The sequence below is a fragment of the Pituophis catenifer genome, unplaced genomic scaffold (assembly GCF_029215685.1).
Source record: "Pituophis catenifer annectens isolate HBS135680 unplaced genomic scaffold, rPitCat1.0.hap2 SCAF_1, whole genome shotgun sequence".
NCBI lineage: Eukaryota > Metazoa > Chordata > Lepidosauria > Squamata > Colubridae > Pituophis > Pituophis catenifer.
Window position 1 is genome coordinate 113,337,000 of NW_027256881.1, and position 13,414 is coordinate 113,350,413.

Here is a 13,414-nt window from a genome sequence, read left to right on the forward strand (position 1 = left end):
TTTTATAATTCTGTTTAGGGTTTTGATATAGTTTTAAAATCATCTTTCCCCTCACTGGTTTCCATAAGAATTACTTCAGGGTTATATTTGTGTAATCTTTCACCTTAGTGATAATTTTTTTGTAACTTCTCTAGTCTTCTCCTTAGGTTTTTCTCATACAAATTATGTATATTAAATCTGTTCCTTAGATTGTCTTCCAGGTCAAATCTTGCTGGCATAGTTATCTATGCTCTTTAATTTTCTAACCTTAAAATGCTTATTTGATACAAATAATTCATATTTGTAGTACAGGGGTTTAAGGCACCCTGTTATTAAGCTGGTTATTAAGACCAGCTGCCTGCAATTACTGCAGGGTTCGAATCTCGCCAAGGCTCAAGGTTGACTCAGCCTTCCATCCTTTCTAAGGTAGGTAAATTGAGGACCCAGTTGTGGGGGCAATAAGCTGACTTTGTATAAATATACAAAAGGATGAAGGCTATTGCTGAGCACATTGTAAGCCGCCCTGAGTCTTCGGAGAAGGGCGGCATATAAATCAAATTAAAAAAAAAAATATTCTGTTCACCAATCTGCAGTTTGAGGGGACCTGGAGGATGTTGATATTGTACATATTATGTTTCTCTTCCTGCAACATATTTACTTCCAATGACATCGAGTTGTACAGTTATTGCATTTGTTATATAAATATATTTATTACATTTGTATGCTTCCAAAAGATTCATGGGAGCTTACTACAACATAATGCACAGTTAAAATATCCATGGTAAAAGAACAAGATACAGTTTATTTACATACATCAACTCAAAACCACGAAGTTATATCCAATCCCAAGAAAGTACTTACAATCCTTGTTTGATGGTGCATGGTCACTTGCCAAAGGCCCTCAGGAAAATCATAGTTGCATTAATGTCTAGAAGCTTAGCTTCTAGACCAGTGCTTCTCAGTCTCAGCCCCTTTAGGATAGGTGGATTTCAACTCCCTAGGGAATTCTGGGAAATGGAAGTCCATGCATCTTTCCTTGGCTTAATCTCCTCTCCCTCCCATTCTCCCCTTCTCTGCCCCACCCCCCAAAGAACATGAGCATCACAAACAGCTTCTCCAGGATATCTTCTTGGACCAGTTGGTTCTGGTTCATCCAAACAAATCCTGAAATTCTAGGTCTCCCCATTTCTTTGTCAGATTTCCCTTCTAGCAATCCATGGAAGATATTTCTAAAGGTCTGATTAATAATATTAGTAATAAGTTACAGCATAAATATCCCAGTCAATATTCTACTTTCAAATAAGAAACCTATTTATAGGTTTACTCGTGTCTTTTAACACGTTTTCAGTGCAAAATACAAATTGGTATACAAATTTAAATAAATAAATAAATAAATAAATAAATAAATAAATAAATAAATATGGACAAAACGTGTCTCATTTATGAAGGAAGGACAGTCTGCATCCATTTATTGCATCAGTAACTACTCCTAGACTTTTTATCAGTATCACAAAGTTTTCTCATATTCCCAACTTTTGCATTCAGATCCCCCGTGAGCAATACTATGTTCTTTCAAGATGTTGCACTTAGCATTGCCTTCAATTTGCTATAGAATTCCTTAGTACGTTCTGTTATTACATCAGTGGTAAATGCAACCACTGTTATAAATTTAGGTTTATTGGATATTTGCTATATTATTTGTTGAGTTACAGCTGAGTATGTTTATCAATAACATTACAATTCCATTTCATAAGGTTATGCGTTGAATAGGATATCATTTAATCATCTGATGTAAACTGGTTCAAGTGAACATGAAAGTTCACTTCTTCATAAAATATCCAGCTTAGTGTGCTTTCTTTCCATGTATATTCATAAGAACTCTGTATCACTTTGTGACTTCACCCCGACTACTTATCATCCAAAATTCCATTTATTTCACTTTCACTTATTAACAGAATAGCAGGGTTGGACCTTGGAAGTCTTCTAGTCCAACTCCTTGCTCAGGCAGGGGACCCTATGCCATTTCAGACAAAAGGTTGTCCAATCTGTTCTTAAAAAACTCGTGTTGGAACATCCACAATTTCTGGAGGCAACTTGTTCTAATGATTAATTATTCTAACCATCAGGAAATTTCTTATTTCTAGGTTGTTTCTGTCCTTGATTAGTTTCCATCCATTGTTTCTTGTCCTGCCTTTAGATACTTTGGAAAGTAGGTTGACTCCCTTTTCTTTGTGGAAGCCCCTTCCATATTGGAACACAGCTATCATGTCACCCCTAGTCCTTCTTTTCATTAAACTAGACATACTTCTTTATAAAAGAAGTCTACTTTGTTCTCGGCTATAGTACATCTTCAAAATTATTTGTACAGAACTTCAAAACATTCCTAGAAAGTGTAAAATAAATCACTATTATTATTCCTTGTATTACAGATCCGATGGAGGATTGGGGAGACTGGCTTGTCTAAAAATCACTTTTAGGTATACATGACAAAGATCAAATAAAAATAAGAAACAGCCCAATCTCAACTACCTTATACAAATGTTCAGAGTTACATACCATAATGTTTAATTCTGTCACAATCATTTCTACTAATTTATTTCAATCTATTAGCTACACTTTAATAGGTAATGCATATTTGAAACAGAGGTCAAGCAATGCCTCTAATGATATAGTTCAACTTGGGCCTGCTGCAGATGACATGTCCTTATCGTTCCCATATCCTCAAAAGCCCAATATTTGTTAGGTTTTTATCTATTTCAGTAACTAATGCTATTAATTTAGTAATTAATAACTTCAATAATTAATGCTGGAGTGAGAGTCCTATATAAATGCAACAGTCAAGCATAGAGCAGAGGATCAGGCTATTGCTGGTAGTAACAATTACATGAATGGATGCATTCTTAGCAGAAACACAACAGGAATCTAATTAATACTAAATCCATTAATTATAAATATACTACAGAAAAAAATGTCAAGGAAAAAAGGGATAACTATTTTGTCCTTTATGGGGCAAATACTTGCTTGTCTAATGTTCTGGTCACCTACATTTGTAAACCCAAAATAAAACAAATACAGCTTCAGTTTCTAGTCAAATAGAGTGGAACATTGTGTTAGCATTCTCTTTGGTTTGAATACTTGTGCCTTTCAAGGCAATGAACCCTTTAAAGATTGAAATGTCATAATGAAATCTAGTAATAGGTTCATGATAAAAATCTACATTTTAGAATCTATATGAGTTTGACCTCTCCAAATCCATTCAATTTTCAGAGCAGGAGAAAATAGCTTGAAATACATTTGACGTGAGATCTGTTAAGCTGTTATGTATAGTTGCTAATAAAAGTATGTTGTTCAATGTGTGCTAAGTGTTTTCTCATAACATTTCTCCAGTAAGAAAGAAATATTTTCTTTACTATCTTCCCAAAAGTCAGGGTATACATTCAAGCTATACCTAAGGCCTTGTTTCCCCTGTCCAGTCGTATCCAACTCTAGGCCGATGCTCATCTCCATTTCTTACCTTAAGCAGCCAGCATTGTCCAAAGACATTTCTGTAATAATGTAGCCAATATGAGATACACCCAAGAGAACAGAACACTATTAATTTCCCATCAAAGTGGCATCTATTTATCTACTTGCATTTGCATGCTTTTGAACTGCTAGGTGGGTAAGAGCTGAGGCACATAACGGGAGCTCATCCCACTGCATGGCACTTGGGTCTTGAACCCAGACTGTTGGCTTTCCAGCTGACAAACTCAGAGACTTTAACTGCAATACCTATTATAAAAGCAGTGGTCAGTTTAAAATATTTAAGTTACCCAGGCAGAAATTATTACAGTGATAAATATAGTTATGTTTACAGGGGGCATCAATCATAGAAGATAGATTTTACATGCACAGGACAAAAGTGTTCCTAAAGATCTGGTTTCCTGGTTGTGTAAATGCATATTCTCTTCAGCTTTTGGCCAGACTATTATAGATGTAGGTTCATACATTTATCCGGCTACACATGCATGGCTCACACAATGCAGTTTCAGTGACAGAAATGTATGATTAGGCGAGCCATTGGTTCATGCTGTTGACATAAAAAGCTAAGGGCTTGATTGGGAGGGAAAATCCCCCCATAATTTTAAAAATATCTAAGATGAGATAGTGAGGCTGAAGACAGAGGGCAGTGTAAATATTGGGAGGTTGTCAAGTACATGAGATCCAGAAAACAAACTATAATGTATAGTATATCAAACATATAATATGAAATAGCAGTATTTCTTTACTGCTATGTTGTGAATGTCTGTATTTTTGCAGCCCAAATATGGTAGCTATAGCTAAAAGCATAAGGCAGAAAGCCATTGGAAAAAGTGTATTTGGTGAGTTTCCTTCTGCAGATTACATTGCAAGTTTGTTCATAAATAATGTATATATAACATATATTTGAGTTTATTTCTAAAACATTACAATAAATAATAAAAAAATCTAAATTGGAAGTAGGAATCCAACTAGAAGGCAAATGGACTACTGGACCAATAAGGGGAAAAAATGCTGGAGGAGAGAGATGCTATATTAATTACTTTCACCACTCCTCACTACAGAACATTTGAGCCACGGCAGAACCTAGGATATTGATGCTCACTTGAACAGACTTTTCAAATAACAGTGGCAAGAAATTAAGCTTTAAGGTTTATTAATGAATTAAAAATTGACAGATCACCAACGTTGAGATACCTACCTCATAGCTTTGAAGAAATTCAAATGTGAAATAAAAGATTGACATTTTTATTAGATGATTGGGATATGGTCAAGTTAACATTCATTTTTTAAATCACAGAATGTTGCTTAAGCGCCAGTTGACTCAACACTTGCATATTGTGTTGAACTGTAACACTGATTAACAAATCACAACAGCTTTTTCACACAATACAATTACCTTTAAGGCTTCATGTGTCATGTGAGCCCAGCTACCTGTTTTGCACTTATCAATAATCTATCACAATGATCCACATTGTGGTCCTCAAAATATAATGCACCTATAAATTATATGGAAATATACGAAATACGTATATGGTGGCTACATACCCCAAAACTTTAAAATAGGATACAGCACCTGAAGGATGTCATGTTAGGATTAAATAGGAAGTATTTACTGCATTTATTTATTACTGAGTATTATTCTGCATAAATCATCCTTATGAACCTATCCAATATAAAATGATTTGAAGATGGCTATTGTAAACAGTGGCCAAGATAATAAACCCATCATACTGATTTCGGTCTAAATAATAGTATGATTAATTAGAAAAAAAAATCAACATTTCCTATATACCACTTTCACAGAAAGAAAACCATTCTGAGTTCTAAAAACAAATGTAATTTGTTTTTCTAATTTGCATCACTGTTAATAAACTAAACAAGGCTTTGCAGAAGTTATATATAATTGGCTGGGGTTTCCAGAATACACTGGAGCATAGACTCTTTAGCCATATTTTACTCTGAGGGCTTTGGAAACCTAGAGTCCTGTGAATTCATTTACAGTTTCAGTGTGACTAGAAGTGAAGAAAGGTGAAGAAAAAAGGATGTCCGGCAAAACTAAGACCCAATTTGATTAACGGCTTCAATAGCTGGAATTACAATGGGCACTGAAGAACGGAGGTACTTAACATGAGAGACCTGCTTTGAACTACACACCCTAAACTTGGTATTATCTTTCAATTTTCGAGCAATCACATTTAGAGGCGAGGCTTTATTGGTTATCTACTAAGCCGCACCAGTAATAATATTCAACTGCTATATTAACGTAGAAGCTGAGGTCGAAAGAACTTGAAGCCCAAGAAACAGAAGAGAAACTGAAAAACGGATGAACAAGGTTGGCTCTCACATTTTGCAACAAAGTAAAAAAAGGATTATTTTACACGCATCCACATCTGACACGTGAAATAGGATCTAGGATACGCACACTCCCGGTGCAATAAAACAAGCAAAGGGCAGCACTAAGTTAACGGGGAAGGAAGGACCGTCTCTGCTGAGAAACCCAGCCAGACCTGGGTTAAAAACGTTGCCCCTCACGTGGTTAAACGCCTCGTTTCTTCCCCGACGAGCAAAGGGGGGGAATCCCGGCGGTGACGGGCGTCCCCTTTAGGCATAGGAGGGACTTTCTCCGGTTTTACGGCCCCTGGAGGGCTATTCGGTTCGTCCGCTTCGGGTCACCTGATTCGGGGGTGGGTGAGTGGGGGAAAAGCCCCAAACCCGCGAGGTTGCGCGAAAGAACCAGCCGAAAAGAGTCAACCAGGAGGAAAGGCAGAGGTGTGTTATTGCCAGACGGAGAGGATTTTGGCGTATCGTACGCCTGGCCAGGCATTCGCCTATTCCTGCTCTAGGGCCACCCCGGGGGACGCATGTAGCCGCGCGCGCGCCAGAGATTAGGCTGCCAGGCGAGCAAGCGGAGATTAAGCTAGAAATAGCGGCGGCTCCTGGGCGTGGAAAAAAAAAAAAGCTGCGCTCCGGCGGAGCCTCCGCAGCCTTAGCGCATCTTCCTCTCGGCCAATCCCACCATCCACCACCACCCCCTCCGCCAGCCTCCTTGCACCTGAGGGAGAGGCCAAGTGCGCTCTAGGCGCGCCTTCCCGCGCGCTGGAGCAAAGCGCCCGGTGCGAACTGGGGGGAAGAGGAGGAGGAGGAGGAGGGGTTCTCGGCGCAGCTGCTGCGAACCGGGCGGGGGCAAGAAAGGTTGCGGCGGGAGGATCGGCAGCGACGGGGGCCTTCTCGCGACCCGGGAGCTAAGCCAGGGGAGAGGAAGAGGCACGGCGGCGCGCGCCGGGAGAGGACGGGAGCGTGTTGACAGGTTCGCCGCGTTGGGTTCTTCTGCGTTCCCGGGAGTGGGGTGAAGGGTGGGGGGTGGGGGCAAGGAAGGCCTCGCAGGCGTTTAGCAATCTTCAGCCTGGGTGGGGGTGCGGGGGGTGGGATGAGGGGTGCCGTTGTGCCCGGTTAACCAGACGCGGCTGTTATCATCGTTCCCTGCGCATTGGAAGCGGTGGTGCGGGTGGGGGGGGGGGCGGAATTGCATTGCAGACCAGAGCAGAGCACAGCAAGAACAACTAGGGATTTGGGTAAGGAAAGAGAGCCGAAGGAATGGGGGGCTTGGGGGGGGGGTGATGTCGGGGTGGGGTTGGCCGGGCTGTGGCGAATGGAGAGGCCTGCGGGTTGTCTCGTCTTCGAGGAGGGAGCTGCTGCCTATAGACTGGGTGGGGGGGTGGGGGGAGAGAAAGGCTCCGAGAGGGCATAATATGGCGCAATGATATAATCTCTCCTCAGACAGCGGAGTGGAAACGCAGGGCGACCGGGGGAGAAAGAGAGGGGGGAAAAAAACCCCGGTGCTGCAGTGCAAATCGGCTGCAAGAGGAAGCCGGGGTGGATAAGTGGCCGAATGGGAGACGAGCTATTAAATTCATCCTGGGAGCCCTCTTGAGGCTCTGTCTGGAAGGCCTGCGCTTTGGAGACGCGGGGGGGGGGGGAGCCTTTTCTCCTGCCCTCCCTCCAACATAAATAGCGGAGAGGGAGGTGGTAGTTTGCAGTCACCGCCATCATATTGATCAAGGGATGCAGTTCACCGAAGGAAAAGGAATATCTCCCCCCTTCCACACACACACACACACACACACACACACACACACACACACACACCTTAAAGTCTTAATTTCCTGAGTCATATTTCCTCTTTATTCCCCCATCTCTAAAACATCCGCGGCCACACATTTCAGTGCAAACAGTTACACAACAGAAAAGATGGGGGTTGGGGGAAGGAGTGAACGGGAGAGCCAGGCTTTATAGGGAATCTACTTTTAATGGACAAATCATCTTATCTTTTATTTTTCTCCTCCCCTCAATTGTTTCCCCCTCCCTTCTTTATAGAAGTGGCAGTAGTCCTAGAATTAGTTGAAGATGTCGGGTCAGACGCTGACAGATCGCATCGCAGCTGCTCAGTACAGCGTTACAGGGTCAGCTGTAGCCAGAGCGGTATGCAAAGCAACCACACATGAAGTGATGGGCCCCAAGAAGAAACACCTGGATTGTAAGCATCTTTTTATATGCACGGTCATGATTTTTAAGCATACAATTCAATACTCCTCAGACACTAATCTGCTGTCTTGACGAAGCCTTATGTGAGGCATCTTGGAAAAATGAATTTGTTGTTGCATAAGTTCTGAAGTTATGTTTGACCATTTTGAATAGCAGGAGATCGATTTGAATCTGGAAAACAGTGAAATGTTCTTGCTTGCTTTGGTTACCTGAATTCAGTCCAGAATTAGTGTTTGTCTTAACTAGCAATGTAAAAATTTTTACAAGTAGAATTTTGAACATAGTGGAATTGAATAGTTCTTTATCATTGTAATCTCTGTAATCATTCATTGTGTATTTGGAGTGTAAAACTAGAAAAAGCATAATTCAAATGGATATCTTCATTATTCAGAATCCAAAACTCAGTTCTTCAACAGTTACCAAAGCAAACTGTTGCATGTATTATATGTTGGTCATGGTTATATCGGCAGTACAGGTAGGCCTTGTTTAGTGACTGTATGCTGTTGGAATGATGAAAAATAACTTTAGGACCAATCTTTGCATCCATGACCATCTCAGGTTTGTAAAGCAAAGAAAGCTGAAGTAAGATTGTAAGCACAGTTGTGATTTCACTAAGCAATCACTTCACTTAATGACCATGTTCCTGGTTCCAATTGTGATTGTTAAATGAGGACTACCAAAGGTATGTACTATAATTTGTAGTGAGTTTTAATTCCTTCTGGGGTTTTAGCTTGATCTTCTATGATATTCCAAAGTGAGTTCTCACTTCATGTTAAGTCTAGAGCAGTGATGGCTAACCTTTTTGCCATCACATGCCAAAAGCAGAGAGGAGCGCGGGGGAGTTGCACGCGCATGTGCCCACACCCATAATTCTATGCGCCCCATCCCCTATGCATGTGTGCATGACACCCCCGTGCTCCCCCCATTTTTGGCACGTGATGGCCAGGTGGGCCCAGTAGGCCCATTTTTTGCCCTCCCCAGGCTCCAGAGGCTTTTTAGGAGCCTGGGGAGGGCATAAACAGCCTTACCCACCCTGTTCCAAAGACCAGAAACAGCCCATTTGCCGACTTCCGATCGGACCGGAAGGCCCAAAAATCAGTTGGATGGCGCACTCATGCTGAGTTCGCATGCCCACTGATATAGCTCCGCGTGCCACCTGTGGCACACGTGCCATAGGTTCGCTATCACGGGTTTAGAGCATCAATCTATAGCATTCCATATGCTATTGAGTTACAACTGTTGCCATGTTGAGTTAAACATTGATGGCAGTCAATGCTATATATGATTTTGTGTTTGCAAGTTGTAGAGCTAAACCAGTACTAGTAGGAATGAGACGATATAGTCACATGCATAGTTTTTGTAACATTTTTGTCCATTTATGATCAATCTTTCCATAATCTCAAGGTGAACAAGTCAACAGACAATACATGGCAATGGCAGATTTGTTTTTTCCTACAAATCTCTGCAAAATAGGATATTCCTCATTTGGAAAGTTACAGCAAACAATATCTACTGCCCAATATTCTGGGGCTCCTTTTAATTAAAAATTTATTTTTTCTGGTCGCACCAAACAAATTAGTGTTAAGAAATCAAATCATGGTGGAGTAAAATAATTTTTCAGATCACATTGTCACTTTGAAGAAGAAACAAAATGGCCACCCTCCACATAGCACTATTCAAGAAGGAGTAGATTTTTGTGTTGAATATGAGTATTCCAGTTTGCCAATTATACGAAGATGGGATGGCGTTTCTTTTTGGCTTAATGTGATGTGTGAACTCATTCTAAAAGAAAAAAAATATACATGTTTGTTGAGTTAGTCAAGCCTGAAATCTGCTTATACTTCCTTAAAATCCTTCTGGCCTTATAGGAAAGAATATGCTTGAATGTTGGGCCAGAGTTATACTCCAGTATGTGTGGGTTGTCTCAATCGGATTTAGCTTCAAATCTTAAATGGATTGGAAATGGAATTGTTATTATAATTATTTCGTTTATATTTTATACTCTATTTCAAATGACACATTACAATTACACAACTGTATGATATATTGGGATTTTGCGGGTCATACTCAAGGCAGGAGGTTCTAAAACAAGTTGTGCTGTTTTTTTCATATCTTGTTGCAGAATTATAAGGTAGTGAACTCGCAGCAACCCCTGAATTTGTTGTTTCTTACTATGTTTCCATAGCAAGGTAATTAATATGTTGTAACTTAATATATTAAGTTAATAATCTATATAATCCCAAGCAGTCATGCATAGAGGCTCTGATTCTACACGTTTCATTTAATAATCAAAATAGTCATTTCATAGAAGGATAATTCAGTAATGTTTGTTATCAGTCCATTGTTATTTCTGCTTTGTGTATTTTAAATACACAAAATATACTGAATTAGATTACTAACATTTTAATAATGTACTAATGTCATTGTGAAGCATGTGATTATGTGGGAAGTGAACAAAATACTGCAATAGATACAGGTAGTTCTTGATTTACGACCACTTGAGGCCACTTGAACCCAAAATTAATTTACGTTGCTAAGTGAGACATGTGTTAAGTGAGTTTTGCCCCATTTTATGACCTTGGAGAGCTTAATGGAAAAGCTTATTTGCATTATATTTACCAGTAGTGAAGTATAGGATGGATTAGAAAAAGGCTTAAGGTGCCCTGAATTCCTTTCTCTTTATAACTGAACTTCAAGGGAAATTAGTTTGAGGGGTAACATTAATGTCTTCTACTTGTGCAGCTAGAATCACTTGGTGCTGTGCTATTAATGACCAATTTTACATTTTAGCATCTGAATATCCCATTGTTTCTCTCTGATCTTTCTCTAAAAATGATTGAATATGGTATACCCATAATGCACAGAAGCAAGAGTGAAATGACAGAAATGTGTATTGTGTACATATAGTGATAGTAAAAAATTGAGATTGTATCTTTAAAAATAAATAAACAGAAGTAAGGCTTACCTGTATGGTTGTTTGTGGCACTGTATTTCCATTTATGGGTGTCCTGGTTTCTTGGTTTCAAGTGTCTCAGAAAATAATACTAAAAATTTTAATTGTCATATACAGGTAGTCCTCAACTTGTGACCGCGATTGAGTCCAATATTTCTATTGCTAAGTGAGACATTTGTTAACTGAGTTTTGTCCCATTTTTCAACCTTTATTGCCACAGTTGTTAAGTGAATCACTGCAGTTTTTAAGTTAGTAGCACAGTTGTTAAGTGAATCTGGCTTCCTCATTCGCTTTGCTTGTCAGAAGGTTGCAAAAGGTGATCACATGACCCCGGGACACTGCAGCTTTCATAAATATGAAGCAGTTGCCAGATATCTGAATTTTGATCACATGATCATGGGGATACTTCAGAGTTCGTAACTGTGAAAAATTGTCATAAGTCACATTTTTCAGTGCCATTGTAACTTTGAACGGTCACTAAATGAACTGTTGTGAGTGGAGGACTACCTGTAGTAATAAGATTCTGATACTTGGGAAGGCATAAGTGCAAAATAAATAAACATGTGGTAAAAGCTTCTGGGACTTCCTGGGACTTTTGCAGAAATTTTCCAGGGTGCGCTAGTTCCCTTTTGTGAAATTAAGACTTTCAGACAAAATAATTAAGCCATTGAGGTTAGTGTTTTATGAATGGCTTATTTGGTGCCATAAAATAGGTAATAATGTTAACCTAGCTAAAAGAGAAAGTTTGGCTCTGATGTGAAAAGAAACAAGTCAAAATATCTGCCATTATTATATTTATAGATGTTAATAATGTACATACAGTGACTATGTGATTTCAAAAGAACTGGTTGTTTAGATTTATTTACAAGTGATCTTAATTTGGTTGCCCTCTGCTTTTGACTGGTTACTAGTAGAATGATTGCTACACTAACATTTGTAATTAAATCTCTCACTAACCAGTAAGTTCAAAATACAGTATGGCAATTATTAAACATTTTCAGATAATTATGTTTCTTTGTATTCTGGCAAGGAGTTTTGATCATCTAAGTCTAAGATATGAACTGTTAACATATCGGGAGATATGAAAAGCAGGTTTGATTCAGTATTGAATGAAATTTCAGAAATAGATTCTGATAATGTGTTTCTAATAGAATATATTCAGCATAGCAACCCATTCCTCAATGTGGATATAAGTCACACCTGGGACAATATGGACATGCTGTGGGATTTTTCTGTAGTATTTGAGCAAGTGCCATAAATACTATCCAAATACTAGCCTCAGGTAGTCTTTGTAGGGCCTACAAAGATGAAGCTCATTTCATGTAATTGAAATAAAATATGGTTAATATGGTTACTCTTCAATCCTACATTTAATAACGTTGAATCCTTTATGTCTTATTAAAGATATTAACCTGATAACATATTTTAGACATCATTCCAAGAATATCAGGTCTGTGTGTGGCACTGAAGCCTCAGTTTTTGAACCTCTGCATCTGCTTCATTGAAAGTAATCAACGCTAATGGTTTTAAATACACTGCTAGAGCCCTGTGGGATTTTCCAGTTGGTATGACTAGTATTTGAATATGACATTTACTCAGGTAATTGAGCAGGCATCTTTTTCCTTGACAGATTAAGATAGGTTCTTGGCAATAAAGTCAACAGGAATGCAGCTATTGAACCTGAGTGAACATGGGTTAGAGCAGTTGGTTTCAAACATTTTCAGGCTGCAGAATCTTTTAGTTAAAAAAAAAGAATATTTTTCCCCAAATCCCTGATCAAGCAGCAAAGCAATGAGTTGTCATAAACGCAAATGCCCATCTATACTACCCCAGGAGTGGAAGTCCCGAATGTCAGCTTACAAGCGCTTCCCTTTCTGCTATACCTTAGAAAATTTGGAACCCACATTTGGTAATTTTTCTTTTTCTTTTGGTCCTTAATTTCTCATAGAATTCCTATTGAAACTCTAAGGTTCAATTGATGACACATAAAAGAAAAACTCTGAATTAGAGCTCTTTGTGAAGTCTGTTCTGTTATAATGAGAATGATTCAGTCCACATCATTTTGCAGTGTCATCTGGTGAAGCTCTTTTATATACTGAAATATTTATTATGATTTATTCTGGAAAGGGGCTTGGCCATATTCTCAATGATTAACTGTAATAATTTGCAAAATCCTTCAAGCTAAAAATTGCTCCTATTTAACACGCCATTGTTGATGGAATTCCATTAGAATGGAGATATTCCTTGTCTGCTCTGCTTGAGTTTGTTTGAGGTTTAAAGTTTTGGAAAATATCCTTGGATAAGTTTACCTTATCTCTTGCATGCATGATACTGTCCTTTAGCTTGCTATAATTTAGTAAGGATGAAATGGCTAATAGGAGCCAAGAGAATCTATTCCTTGTTTTGAAATGAGTTTGT

The 13,414-nt window shown here is 39.0% G+C and overlaps 1 protein-coding gene across 2 annotated transcripts in view; it reads left to right on the plus strand.

The window, feature by feature from the left end:
- Positions 1–6,237: 6,237 nt before the first annotated feature.
- The window catches only part of SNAP91 (synaptosome associated protein 91), an 85,990-nt gene continuing 78,813 nt past the window's right edge, over positions 6,238–13,414 (plus strand). Inside the window, exons 1-2 of one of the 2 annotated variants that reach the window (XM_070932872.1) lie at positions 6,238–6,270; positions 7,876–8,035. In XM_070932872.1, the coding sequence (XP_070788973.1) occupies positions 7,906–8,035 (130 nt within the window). In that variant the 5' untranslated portion in view covers positions 6,238–6,270; positions 7,876–7,905. Of the gene's footprint in view, positions 6,271–6,705; positions 6,809–7,875; positions 8,036–13,414 lie in introns of those variants that run through there. The other variant, XM_070932873.1, reaches the window with a different exon arrangement.